Source organism: Lissotriton helveticus, chromosome 9 (genome assembly GCF_964261635.1).
Source record: "Lissotriton helveticus chromosome 9, aLisHel1.1, whole genome shotgun sequence".
NCBI lineage: Eukaryota > Metazoa > Chordata > Amphibia > Caudata > Salamandridae > Lissotriton > Lissotriton helveticus.
In genome coordinates, this window is record NC_136070.1 from 956,545,463 (window position 1) to 956,560,291 (window position 14,829).

The following is a 14,829-nucleotide window of genomic DNA, read 5'->3' on the forward strand; positions in this document are numbered from 1 at the left end:
TAGAAACAAGGTCCTAACTATAGCTACCTATATATATATATATATATATAACTCCCTCCTCGTAAATGAAGGAAACCAGACTCCCAGAGTGCTGCAAAAATATCCAGTTTAATGGCAATCAACGACGCATTTCGGATTTCTCCTTCATCACGGTCATGTATACCATCAAGGTACATAGATTTGGAGTTAGGAAGTGGAAATGTAAACTTACCTCTATATATTTACTTTTCGTAGTAGTAGTTGAGATTCTGGAGTCAAAAGTGGGAAAATGTTAAAACCTCGATGCATTAGTTGTACACTATTCTTAATTGCCTTTCACTGTTCAGTGACCAATTTACCCATAATTCTTCTGGGAACATCTTTAGCTGTCCAAAGATTGTTTATGCACTATTTGATAGTCCGTATTCTTATTTCCACCGCGTTATTTATGTCTAGTAGCTGTCATCCATGTATGCTGTCCTTCATGTCATAGTATTAACTTGCAAACGTTTTCTCTTTCATACTTTGTGATGTATTTTCCAAACAATGCAAGCTTTTTGCAATACATGAAGGTTGCATTTAAATAAATGAGTAGTCTTTCGCAAAGAACGTTTTGTGGGCAAATTATTTTTCAAAATGTTATATATTGGAGCTTTTGCCAACAAACACTGTTTAGCAAGTTAACATCACATGCACATTTCAGAAATTACAATATGTGTACATTTTGCAACACTGTGTGGACAAAATGATAATGTTACAAATCTGTTGTTACTACTGGGTCCTTGCTAATATGACATTTATTTGAAGATCCTATTTCCATTGCAATCTATATCCTGTGTGCTCTGAAGTTGGTGTAAGGCATGCAAATATGGTACTCAAAGACATGAAATAAATATGTATCATACTTTATACTCACAGTCAGGATTCCAGACACTGGGCCTTGTATAACCACATTGTAAATCGGAATCAAAGGTGATACATTTTCAAGAACCTGCACCGTCTCACCAACTAGGTTAAAAAAAATGAGAATGGAAAGTCAATGAAAATTAAAGCAAAAGAAAGCGCAACATCTCACCATTCCTCAAACACAACAGCAGTTAGATTCGTTGCCACATATGAATCCCAACCTAGAGCAAAAACATGTCTAAACATGCCTAATGGAATGTGCAGCATTTTGGACAACACAACATAGACCTGCTGGGATCACAGTTCTCCTTCCGAACAGGATGTATAGGTAACTGTTGCCCCATAGTTTACAGGATTGAAAGCCTACTCAGGCGTTTCAAGAACTAACCATAAGGGATGTATGGAAACATGTGACCTTCAGCACACAAAGGGTGATGGGGAGAATGCTGGCAAAGAGTCTTACCCAGGTTTCTCTAAGGAGTAGATCAAGAATTTCCGGTAGCTCTTTAGCGCTTTCCGGTCTGCAGCCCAGCCTGTTAAAGACTCTTGCTTCGTGTTTACCAAAACAGAAAAACAGATATTCGAGATAAAAATGTGAGTTTTCTCAGAACCCATAAGCTGACCTTTACAGAAAATGGCTGAATCTCCAATGTATATTTAAAGCTGATATTTGAGTGATGAATCATGCAGCGCTGTGGAGAATTTATTCTTATTTACCTTGCTGCCAGGGGTATTGCAGGTGTAGCTGTTATGCATTACCCATGCAGAGGCATTCCAAATTGAGAAAGCCTTTTAAGCACAGCAACTGGCAAACCTGCCTGATGCACTGAGGGGATCACTACTCACGTGCTCTGGGTAGCATTCAAATCTATTGTTTTTCACCCACTGTGCCACTTTAGACAGGGGGCCTGCTTTAAGGAAAATAGAACTGGCCCTGCTCCTCAGGGGAACAGTCCATCTTAAACTAACTGCCAGATGAGGCCTTTTCCAAAACAGAACACAAGCAATCCCTGACAGGTTACAGCCTTGTTATTGGATGTTTAGGGCATGTTCACACTTGAGCAAGATCAGGCAGCCAACTCTCTAGGGAAGCACACCGCGCATGTCAGGGGTTACCTTCTCACAGCCCTTGGTGTTCATGCTAATGATGCCAAAACAGTGACACCGAAGGGGCTCAATTGCACTTAGTGATGCAGGGAGTTGCGTGCTCAAGCCCTGCGTATTGGAGTCACGCTCTTACGTCACTTGTGGTTGATGTGGTGTTGGGCCTTAGTCCCACATTACAGAAATACTAGACACAGACACCAGCTAACGTAGTGCAGTAACTGGCCTCGAGCACGTGCACCCGGGCCCTTGTATTAGCGGGGTCACGTCACTCGTGACACCCGTGATGGATGGGTGTGGGGGTGCAGTGTGTCCAGCCCTCAAGGGAGTGGCTGGCATTACAACTTCCTGCAGGACACTAGAAGTGTCTCGGAGGACATTATAGTTGATAGCTCTGCCTTTTACCGAGTTCGCCATCAGCGTTTATTTTTTTTAATTTTATTGCAGTTTTATATTGCGCGAACTCGACCCGAAGGTATTGGGGCGCTTTACATGAGCACCAGTTACATTACACCTGGACACATTCATTTTTTGGTAGTTCCGGGGAAATACAGGTGATTTGTCCAGAATCACAGGATGTTGAGCCCACGCCGAGACTCGAACCTGGTTCCGTAGCTCAAAAATCGGTAGTTCTGGCAGTTAGGCCACATCAAGCAGGTTAGTTGCAGCCCATGAGATGATGAAGACGTTCGGGGAGAGGCATCGATCAGCAATCATTTGCCCAATTAGACGTAGCAGCGCCACCTTCTGGAACTTGTGCTTAAGAGAATTTAGTTTATCTTTCTGTATGCATTTTTATTTTGACACGGAAGGAATTTATTTAGCTGTGCTGGTTGAAGTGTAGGATTGTATATTTCAATATAGAGTCAGCATAGATCTTATCAGATAATCAAGAGGAACGAACACTACAAAAACTCTGTATTGTTTTCCTTATTAAATATAGGTTTTCTTACCCACACGAGGCTACGATTTGTAGTTATATTTTAAACACCGGCTGGCTGCCTATGTTTCCCTTGTGGCACAGAAACCGCATTAACATTGTGTTAAATGGTATACCATCTTGTTGCATCATTCTAGTTTTATCATGGGACTTTAACTTTCCTGTCAGGAACATTTTACTCAGATATACCTCCAAAGAGGACAGGCAAAAATTGTGCGATTTCCATAGGTAACTCAATATTTCTGGGACTACTTCCAAGGACATGCTTTACCATGTTTCACACGCAGAAAATGTCTTTAGAAAATCCTACGGGTGTGGTAATTTCACACTTGAAATTGCTGCCCAACTCACAGGGCCGGACTGGCTACCGGGCAGTTTGGAATGATGCTGAGCTGGGGGGTGATTTCGTTCATGGAGACCTGCGTGTGCTAAACGAAATTCGTTTTGCATTAATTATTTCGAAGCACACGCAAGTCTCCATGAACGAAATCAGCCCCCACCGCAGTGAAATCAGCCCCCACCGCAGTGAAATCAGCCCCCACCGCAGTGAAAGCATCCCCCAGCTCGGCAGCATTCCAAACTGCCCGGTAGTCAGTCCGGCCCTGCCAACTCAGAATTCCAGACCAAAATAATACCTATAATTACCAGCCAAACTGCGAATTTCAAAGCACTAGGGGGCATATATATGTATGAAGCCTAATTCCCGTCGCAAACAGGCCGTTTCTCAGAATCAGCCCGTTTGCGAACGGGAAAAAGCTATTTGGGATGTATCATCCCAAAAGGCTGTCGCAATATAAGGAATCGTGAAATTTGCCCCTTAGGGGCATATGTATGAACAAACCGTTTTGCAAGTCCTTAATAGAGATTTTTAGCGAATCGCTATTATGGACTTGCAAAATACAATATATGTAGAAATCGCAATAATAATTGCGATTCCTTAATATTCCTTAATTGCGAGTCGCAAATTGCGATCCGCAATTAACTCCTTCGACGCTCATGACGAGCCCAGCTCGTCATGGAGTTTCCATTGATTTCAATGGAAATTACATTGAAGATCCAAAATAGCCTTAGCATCCAAGTGGTTAAGGAATACCTTCCCATTCATTCCTATGGGCCTAGAGGCCCATAGGAATGAATGGGAAGACATTCGCAATTTGCGAGTACCCCTGCATTAGATACTCGCAACTTGCGAATGCAATTTCAAGGGTGCAAGGGTGTCAAAAGGACACCCTGTTGCACCCTTGAAATATGTATGTGTGCACATGTGGCGCACATACATGTCCTAAGGGCATGTATGTGTGCTTCATGCCACTTTGAAAAATGCAAAAAAGTGCATTTTTCAAAGAAATCGCAAATTACCACCAACTTGAAGTTGGTGGTAATTTGAGATTTCTTAGGGCAAAATCGCACAACTTAAGTGCTTCCTGCATTGCATTTAAGGAATCTCAATTTGCGATTCCTTAAATGCATTTGCAAAATAGGGAATAGCAAAATTTGCGATTCCCTATATTGCGAGGCTCTTTTGGGATGATACACCTGTGGAAATAAAATTGACAATTGTGCCCCATCATTTCCCTGTTTCTGCCTGTCAGCCATTTTTCTCATTCAGACAAGCACCCATTTTGTGTGTGACATCCATTTTGTCTTCAGACCCACAAGCAAGACACCCTGCCTCTGGCACCCCCGTTCATTGACCACACATTTCTGTTCTGGGAACCAGCAGCAGATAGTTCCTGTTTTAAGAAATAGTTCCTGTTCTTGACTGCAAGCCAGAGAGCAGATGGTCTCTGATTTACACAAGATAGTTCCTCTTTTTGACTCTTGTGGTTCAGCCAATTCCCAGAACCAGCAAGATAGTTCCTGTTTTACACAAGATGGTTCCTGTTCTTGACTCTAAGCCAGAGACAAACCCCCGAACGAGGAAGGGCCTTCAACTGAAAGACAACACATTTCCACACATCTCATGCCCTCTCACGAGACACAAGACACGCCCCTACCTTGACACATCTGTTGGAAATTACTGCTTGTCACTTCCCTTTTTCTTGTCACTTCTCTTTTCTTCTTTTGCCTATTGACTGAAAACTGTATAAATACTCTGATGTGTGTACTCAAGCACCATGGACTCCTCTCTTTGCTTTGACTGAAATTACGATTATTAAGTATAGAAATTCTGAGATGAGGTAATATTGAATTAATTTACCACACACCCCAAAAGGCTTTTGCCCGTTCGCAAATGGGCTGATTTTGAGAATCGCCCCATTTACAAACGGGAATTAGGCTTCATGCATATGCCCATATGAGTAAGACTGCTTCCCTAAACTGTGCGGGCCTTTTGACACAAAGACCCACCGCTCCTGTGACACATGGGACGTCAGGTCATAGATTTGCATTGGTCCAACTAGCTGGGGTCTCGCTGGTGGAAACCTAGTGGTTGATGCACCTCTAAATGAGGTTGAGGAGAAGCATGTTCGGTGGAGCAGGAGGTCTAATGATTGATGGAGAGACTCCCACTTGGACAAACTCATAATGACCCCCTTTACAAGTTACCCTATAATTACACAGGTAATGATTGCTGGAACTCTGCAGATCCATTAGGTTTCACCTGGGGACTCACCTGCTGAACGCAGTCAAAATCTCCTGGTGAAAAAGTGGGAGATAAATCAGAATAACTGGGGTAATAGCACCATAAAATTACTGATTCTCCTGTTAGTTCTTCACTTCTCAAGGAAACATCAGTTTCACCTGTTACCTCCAGTATTTTCACACTCCAGGTATCTGGATGTGAAATCATTACCTCAAAATTACTTAAAATACCCTATAATATTTTACCTCTATTCTGGATAGGCGGGTTAAATGTTAGTGAAGATTTTAGTCGCTATATTCACAATACAGTCAAATAAATGTTCATCTTATCACATTTATGCACCTATATGCATATTTCGTGTTTGGCTAATGAAGTCCATGTAACATTACTACTACTATTTCATTTTCAATCAATCAAGTGTTTTTTATAGAGCACAACTAATCACCCTGGGGGTATCCAGGCGCTGTGTTGCAGGTATCATTCGAAGAGCCAGGTCTTGAGTTCCTTCCTGAAGTGATTCAATGAGGGAGACGTACGGAGGTGGAGGGTGTTCAAGGCTTTGGCAGCAAGGTGGGAGAAGGAGCGCACTGCAGAGCGGCTGCGGCAGATACAAGGTGTCTGAGCGAGGGAGAGGTGTGCGGAGGAGAGGTTTCTGGAGGGTTAGTGGAAGATTAGGCATTGGTTTATTTGTCCGGTCCTTGGTTGTGGAGTGCTGTATTGTTGGGTCAGGAGCTTGAACAGGCATCTCTTCTGGATGGGGAACCAGTGGAGGTCTTTCAGTCGGGCTGCTGTGTTCTGGAATGTCCGAAGTCTTTGCAGGATCTCAGTGGAGATGTCGGCATAAAGTACATTGCCGTACTCGAGCCGACTGATGATGAAGGCCTACGTCACCATTTTCCTTGTGCTGATGGGGAGACATTTGAAGATTTTGTGAAGCATGCGTATTGTGTGGAAGCAGGCTGACCTGTCATTTAATGGCGAGTTGGATGTCCAGTTTGATTCTGAGGTTGCCAGTGAGGTCTTTTTGTGTGGTGCGTGTGTCCCAGTTCCACAGGCACCCAGAGTCATTCCAAAGGGCAGTGTGTCTGCCAAAGATCAAGACTTCCATTTTGTCCGTGTTGAGTTTCAGCGAGTTGTCTTTCATCCATGTCGCAACGTTCTCCATGCAGTTGTGGGAGTTAGTCTTCGTGAAGGTGGGGTTCGTTGAGAGAGAGAGGAGGGGCTGAGTGCCGTCAGCATAGGAGATGATGTTGATATCATGCAATCGGACGATGTCTGCCAGAGGAATCATGTAGAGGTTGAAGAGGGCAGGGCTGAGGAATGAGCCTTAGGATACGCCGCAGATGGTGTGCTTGGATTGTGAGATGAATGGCAGGAGGCGGATTCTCTGGGTGCGTCTGGTGAGAAAGGAAGCCATCCATCTGAGTGCACCGTCTGTGATTCCAATCTGGTGTAGTCGGTCAATGAGTGTGTGGTGGGAGACGGTGTCAAACGCTGCACAGAGATCCAGGAGAATGGGGGAGTCTGATTCTCCTATGTCGAGTAGGGCTCGGATGGCATCTGTTGCTGCGATCAGGGGTGTCTCGGTACTGTGGTTGGTTCTGAAGCCTGATTAGGATGGGTCCTGCAGTTTGTTTCTTTCCAGATGATCGGTGAGTTTGAGGTTGTGTAAGGATCCAAGAGCAGTTTCCGCAGGAGTGCCAGGAACCGAAGTCTAGCCCAACCCGTCCCCCCTGCACCTATTGCGTCTATCAAACACTAGAACGCAATGGTGATATGGAGGGAAAGGAGGGAACAAAACAAGGAAAAATAGGGGAAGAGACACTGGACTTCTTGGATGGATCTCCCTCTCTGGTGGAAGCTGGCGCTAAAAGGAATGGTTAATTAGTACAACAACAATCAACAAGCATTCATTATATTGTCTACATAGACTGTCTATTACCTGGTAAATGCAAGGTGTGACCTGGGATTCTATGGGTCAATCTGCATTCCTAAACGTTCAATGTGTCTAGGTACCACGGAATGCCTGTTGTGAATAAAAGCATGTATCTACGGGGTATTGTAATCACCAATGAGTAATGATAGAGATCTGCACCTGTCTTACCCCTGAAAAAGCAACGGGCTGAACTGCGTGGCGGAATAGTAGAACTTATAAGGTTACAGATATAGTGTGTCTGAAAGAACGGTAAGCATATGCATGAGAACCAACAGAATCCTTACAGAGGAAATGTTAAATGATAATAGTGCGCTACAAGCGCATTACCAGGTCTTCTTTCCCCTGCACTGTGATGAATGCCAGCATCCAGGAAATCCAGCAAATACAATATTGTAAAGGAAAAAAGGGGGAATGCACCGCCTGGTGGACCACAACTCCCACAATCCACCAGTAGGCACCAAAACCCACACCCCGCACGGCCGGCCGTTCGACGGGACCGTAGTCCGGCCAAAATGCGGATCCGCAAGAGTCTAGATAAGGTGCCACCCAAGGAATCGGAGAGAAGACAGCCGGCACTGGGGGAGACAATAAGTGAAACAAAAAAGGGCAAAACTTGGAATCTTCCGCAAAGAGCAACAGGCGGAACACCAAGAGAAAGCCTCTGACAACGAGGCTCTGGGAAGCACAACTGCGCTTCAGGCTTAGCGAAATAGAGAGCTAAGCAACGAAGAATGAAGTAGAAAAACGCTATGACGTGGATCCTGAATCGAGCTCCACTACAGGAAACAAAGTGAGCGAGACGAAGATTGGCGAGGCAGAAGTGACACGCCGCAAGGGCAACGAGAAACTAGAGCGCGAAGCTCAGAGTAGCGGGGAGGTCAGGCTTTAGTTTCCTGCCCGATCCCCTCGCACATGCCCAGTGTCGCGCGGCCATATTGGATTGGCCTCGCGTTGTCTGTGTGCTCTCCGAAAAGCTGGCAGGCGTGACAGGTTGATGGCTTTCTCCAGGACTTTGGCAGGGAATAGGAGAGGGAGATGGGACTGTAGTTCTGTCGTTCTCTGTGGTCTGCCGAAGGTTTCTTGATGAGGGGTCTAATCTCTGTGTGCTTCCATGCATTTGGAAATGTGGCTGTAGTTATGGAGGTGTTGAGGAGGGTGGTGAGCTTGTGGCTGATCTCGTTACTTCTGAGGTTGAAGAGTTGGAGAGGGCATGGGTCAGTGGGTGCTCCTGAGTGAATGATGTTCATAAGGGTGGTTGTTATTGGTGAGCAAAGTTGTTCCTGTCTAGTGAGCGGGTGGTTATATTCGATGGGTTGCAGAAGCCGTCCAGTTTTGCACATTATTTCTTGTTTATGCAATATATGTGGGATACAGTACACCCTGCCACACATTATATGGATATTACAAGTCACCAAGGAGTTCCATGCCATATGAGAAATTAGGCTGAAGGCCGCATTCCTTTATAAGGTTATGGAACTCTGAGGTGACTTGCAAAATGCTTATCATGTACTGCAGGGGGTACTTTATTCCTTATAATACATGGTCACACCAGTACCCTTTCCACAAACTACTTAAATCCTTGCTGCATTGTTCTTTCAAATGAAAAATAGAGCATGTTTGCAAACATGAAGGAAAAAAATAGAATATCTAGCGCAAAATTAAACACATCAAACAAGTTGTTAGATGTTTGTGTGCGCTAAGCTCTTTTTTTTTTAGATGTGTGCTCATGGATTTACTTTTAAAATGTGTATCAAACATATATATTGAGGACGTCTGTGAATAGATCACGCACATAATGCTAGATTTCAAATGGCGGGTCAAGGCATTGTCAGGAGGTTAACACATCCCCCCCTTCCCTTCTTCGAGCCCCACCTGTGCTTGTAAATTTCTCCTCACACTGCGGTGGCTCATTGACATCAGTAACTTGTACAGTAAGTAGTCCCTGTATTATGACCCCTGTTCCGCAGTTTGCTATGATGTTAAGCTGGTATTGATTTACCAATTCGAAGTCCAGGGCGGTGGTACTGCTAAGCGTGATCTGGAACAAACAAAAACGTCAGTAAACCAAATAACAATACAATGCTTCAATGCTAACATTGGAGGTCAGACCTCATTTTTTAGCATTTGTGAAATGTTCCAAATTTATGTGCCATTCACCAAGTGTTCCATCCCCAAAGTTGTAGTTGTAACATTTTCCTATTTTGATATATATCCATATTGATGAAGTGTTTATTGTTGAAATCCCTAGGCTCCCTACTAAAAATCTAGTAAGCAAGCAAAACCATTTACTCCTCTACAAATCCACTTGTCATCACATCTTTACGGTGAAGAGCTATGTGTCTGTGTCCCTAGCCCCTGTGGCCGCTGACAAAGATAATACTCAACCTGTAGAGTGAGCTCACATCATGAGAAACCTCTTTATATCAGTAACACTTACTTCCCCTCACCCATTCAGTTGTATTGGTGACAGCCTGTTGTGCTATACCATCCCTGGACTGGATAACTCTAAAAGCATCTGATTCTTAAAAAAAAAATAGAAATTCCTGCAGGCGTAGATGTAAGACTTACAACATAAAGAGATTTCCAACTTTTACCTTTTTCACAAAAGCCTCCATTGTATAACAGGTAAAACTCCGATTTGCATAGCCTGGGGTTTACAGTGCCATTCCACAATAATTGTTTTCATATTTCTTCCCATGGAAATTTGTTTTTCCTTTGATGATCTTCCTTCCCATACAACCATGCAAAAGTGTCAGCAGTGCAAGATGTATCCCATACTGCTTTAGCAGCTTGTACCTGGTTCATTTAAAAGTAAGTTTAAAGGTATGGATACGTGTGGGCAATGCATCACTAATGTTTGTAACTATACACAAAGCTAATACTTTGTGGTTGTGCACATTATGTGCATTGCTCGCTCCCCAAACTGGCCAATAAAAAGCCATTCTCTAGACATTCATAACAAAAGTAAACATATTTGCGCCTGTCTTTTCATGAAACAGCACCTTGAGCCACTCCAGACGAAAGGGAAAGGTTTTCCATCTGCAATATTTCTGATATAATAATTTCAAGTGCCATCCAAACACCTAACGTATCATTAAATTGGGTAAGGGCAGCCATTGTTATTTAAAGCAATTGTGAAAAGCAGAAAAGCAGTATGAAGCACTGCAAAACACATTGTTATTATTAGTTACATTGTAATAATCATAAGAAGGCTTTGCCTATCAATACCCGTCTATTATGTGAGACAATTGTAGATGTTATGGATTTGAAATCCTGGATGTAGTGTCCGAACTACATGCAATATTGAGGTAATGTATATTTGCAAGCAGTACATCAAGCTAGCGTCTGTTTCTTCGTGAGAGGGAGTTACCCCCTGTCCGCTGCGGGCAGCCTCCAGCCAGGATAAATGGGGGGGGTGTCCTCCTCTGCTGCCGATTGGCGGCATAGAGGACTGGAGGAGCAAGATGGACCCTCCAAAGTACGCATGTCAGTTTGGCCACTCTCTTAAGCCGGTCAAAGTGACATGCGCTCTTTGCCAACCTCCTCTCAGCTGTCTTAGACAGCTGGGTGGAGACCAAGCACAGACCTAAAGGGCCTGAGGGAACATCCAGCCAGGGCGCTCCATCCAATCCCTGCGGTGCTTCCATGCTGGTGAGAGTGGTGCCAGGATTGGTGAGTGGAGTTTCCTGGAGGCTGGAGCCCGCTGAGCTGGTAGAGGAGAGACTGAGAAGGAAAGAGGACGTGCAGCACGCAAGGTAAGTGACTTTATTATTCATTATTTGCCACTCGCCATGCCTGCATGCAGGCACCCACCCACAACTTAGTTGCCCACCCCATCGGTGCAAATACTTGCCAGTCGCCACTGCATCAAACGTGTGTATATGTATATGTATATATATATATATATATATATATATATATATATATATATATATATTACCTACTGGCGGTCGCCAGTAGGTATATATAGTTAGGATTTTTTCCCTATGGGATTTTTGAAAATTCTATGTCTAATAACTTTGGCGTTTGTGGACGGAATTGGCTGAAATTTTCAGGAAAATGGAACATTTTGTTCCTGAGCAGCCCCTGAAAATTTGGGGGGGGTTTGTCAAGGGGGGGCCGAGAAAAAAGGGGGGTCCCAAAACGCGTTTTTCCCATGTTAATTTCCATAGGGCGGTTGGCCTCACTTTTAGCCCGAACGGCTGAATGGATTTGCATGAAACTTGGCAAAATTGTAGGGACCGGTAGCCCGATGTGCCTTTGCTGGGTCTCAATATATGTGCTGCAGTGGATTTTGAGAAAATAACGTTCAAAAAAAGATATATATCTGTGACAGTGTCCCGGGTAGCGCTCCGTTTCGCGTACTTTTCGCGTTACGGAGCTTTGCGAAGCGAAGCTGATTGGCTCTCCGGTGTCTGTAAACATTCCAAACAGTACGGAGCGGCCGCCATCTTGTCTCTCGGTAGGATCGAGAGACAAGAGGAGGCCAAAGCGAAGGGGCAAATGACCATAAGGGGGCATAGTAGATCCTTCCTGACCCTGAAGGACTGGACTTTTTAACAGTACCAGCGGTGCCAGGGAACAACACCTATAACCTTCATGGGATACCTGTTTCGGCGCACAAACTACAGAGACACGGGACACTTCCTTCGGCGTCAAAGATTCAAGGTTTATTTACTGCAGGGAACACAGAAGTCACAACAAGTACAACACGTGCAACTTGGGGAGACTGCTTCAAATTGGTTCTGTGGATCGCTCCTTTTATACAGAATTTACTCATAGGACAACATGGTACACAAAAGTTTACAACCTGGTTCCCATAATTATCCCCCAGAGGGGTCGCTTTGGTCACTTTGGTACACATAAGGTCCGGAACATAAGTGCGGAAACATTTGGCGGTTCCCAACTGTAAAAACCCATCTTCCCAACATTAGTGAATTCTAATCGGCAGTAAAACAGATTGAAATAGGGACAAGGACAGGTGCAGAGGAAGATGGAGACAGTGGGGGATTGAAAAGAGTGTAAAAGGGGAGGTATCGGGAAACACGAGATACAGGCATCAAAGGGACGTGCCTAATGAGATGCACGGCTGAGACAATAAACCGGACGGCAAGATGAGCCTCGAGCGGGGCCATCTGCCTTACAGTATCATCCCCCTCATCGTAAAAGATATTTACAAAGTACATGTGTCTTCCACAAATATCCTGAGAGTCCCAGGGTGACGAAGCGGACAGTGTCCGTTCGCTGGCTACTTGAGGGCAAGAGACAAAATGGATACCGTATCTAAGATGGAACCCGTGGGTACAGATGAAAAACCCGCATATCAAACGAACGGTTTAAGTTAGCACAGCGAGACTGCGCACACTTACTAAACTCGTCATTTGCGGTTCTTAGATACCAGACTCGACCATATCCGTGCGAGTCGAAAACATCACTTAAAATTGTCACGGAACCTCAGACGCTCCTTTTGCCCTCATGTAGGCAAGCACTAGTCGGAATCATATTCGATATTCATCAGACCCTCGAGATGTTGCTGTAGCATAGCTCTGTCCAACCGAGACCCTTTGGTAACAGGTGGCTGTCTCATACACGTTGTAGCACAGAGGCCACATAAGGCAGGACCGCACTGCACGCAAAGGCAACACGTGAACAGGAACACTACAACGACTCCAATGATCGTCAGAATCTTCCAACCCCAAGTCGACATCAGGCCCCAAAACCATCCAAGTAGCGTCCAATCCCCTACATCCACGTGTATGGATTCGGAGATTTTATGCAACTTCGAGATGGCTTGATAGACAGTCGGAGCGTTATCAGGAATGAAAATACAGCAGCTCGAATGGATCACCTTACATACCCCACCTCGATCTGCTAAGATCACATCTAAAACCATACGGTTTTGTAACGTCATAAGTCTATCCGCCTGAAGTTCTGTGGTGATATTACCAAGGGCACTGGCAGTAATATTAGCTGTCGATTCTACCACTCGAGTCAACTGTCTCAGGTTCCTACTATTAACCATAGGTCCCCAAAATGGGAGGAAACCCTTGAAAAAGTCTCCTGCCTCTTGACCGGCAGTATCCTCTTCGCTAATTACGCCTCTCACAACTCTAGTTTTGTGATAATCTGCATCTACAGTAAATGTCGGAGGCAACAAGTTTGCGATAAAACATGAGCCCATGAAGTCAGAGGGCAACCATGCATACGCACGATCATGACAAATAAAGTATGTACCCTTGGCAGCCAAAAATACAGGGGACGAGACCATTGGCAAAATATAATTTTCAGTGCAAGCACTCTCTCCAAGTCGGGATTTCGATCTACGGCCGCGACCTATTAAACAAAAATTGCCAGTGTGGGGTACGACCCATATCGGAGGCGAGCTTTTAAGCTGTTTTTCACCAGTGAACACACTATATTCGCCTCTACTTAGGACCCTATAGGCTTGTACCTCTTCTTCAGGGATAAGCGAGGGATCATAGATATCGCTATCTAAATCCTCTATTGCTATAGACAAAGATTTTTGGTACGAGGTAGGACCAGAGTAGGGGGAACGTGGTTCTCGAATGGGGTGGAAACCCAGTGCGCTTTGAAACATTGTTTGAAATGCTCGAGCAGACCCTTGGGAGCTATACGGTAACACCAGATATGGAATTCCCTTATCCGTAGTATGCGGCATCAACCCACACACCCAACAATTAGTAGTGTTAACCACTAACTGATGCTGATGAAGGAGCTGAATAAAGGAATTGTTGCGGAATTCTGCACGTCTAGCCTGCTCGTGTTCAGGTAAAATGTGAAAAGAATGAGGAGAAACAGTGGAGGTGAGTTTAAAGTCAGGGGTAGGAGTAGGTATGATAGAGGGCAAGAAGTAAGACATCGTGTAATATACTCCACCCGCCAATAACGCAGAAACAGTCACAAACAGTACGAATATTTGGAACACAAAACATTTGGTACGACTGAGTTGCTGCAGCTTGAATCTTTGTGCTTGAGCTCTTTCCAAGTCCATCAGCTTCGAAAATGCCATTCCCTATGACCGTCCGCAACGTTTCTTGACGCACTTCGTTCTGTGTAGCAATAGTCAATTCCTAGGAGTTCCCAGAAATCGGCGGTCTTTAACCTAGCGTCAAGACCTACTAACCAGGAGGAAGTACACGCGCGGCCCTACGGCCTTTATTTCACAAATATATATATATATAAAAAAAATGTCTCTCAGCTGTGGAAACAAAAAGTGTAAGGAACGAAGCTCAATGAATATATACAAAATAATTACAATAGTATGAGTGTTCAAACTGATCATGGAAAACGGACAGAACGGGGTTTTTTTATTAGTCTCTAGTGCTGGATCTAAAAAAATATCGGGTTTTTCCAGGACGT

General features: G+C 44.4%; 1 protein-coding gene across 1 annotated transcript in view; it reads right to left on the minus strand.

Annotated features, from left to right (window-relative positions):
- Positions 1 to 14,829, minus strand: part of LOC144783084 (cadherin-related family member 4-like) — a 361,413-nt gene that overhangs the window by 282,284 nt on the left and 64,300 nt on the right. The window contains exons 3-4 of the mRNA XM_078662246.1: positions 9,322 to 9,487; positions 896 to 987 (exon numbers count right to left, since the gene is read on the minus strand). Of these exons, the coding sequence (XP_078518372.1) occupies positions 896 to 987; positions 9,322 to 9,487 (258 nt within the window). The remainder of the gene's footprint in view (positions 1 to 895; positions 988 to 9,321; positions 9,488 to 14,829) is intronic.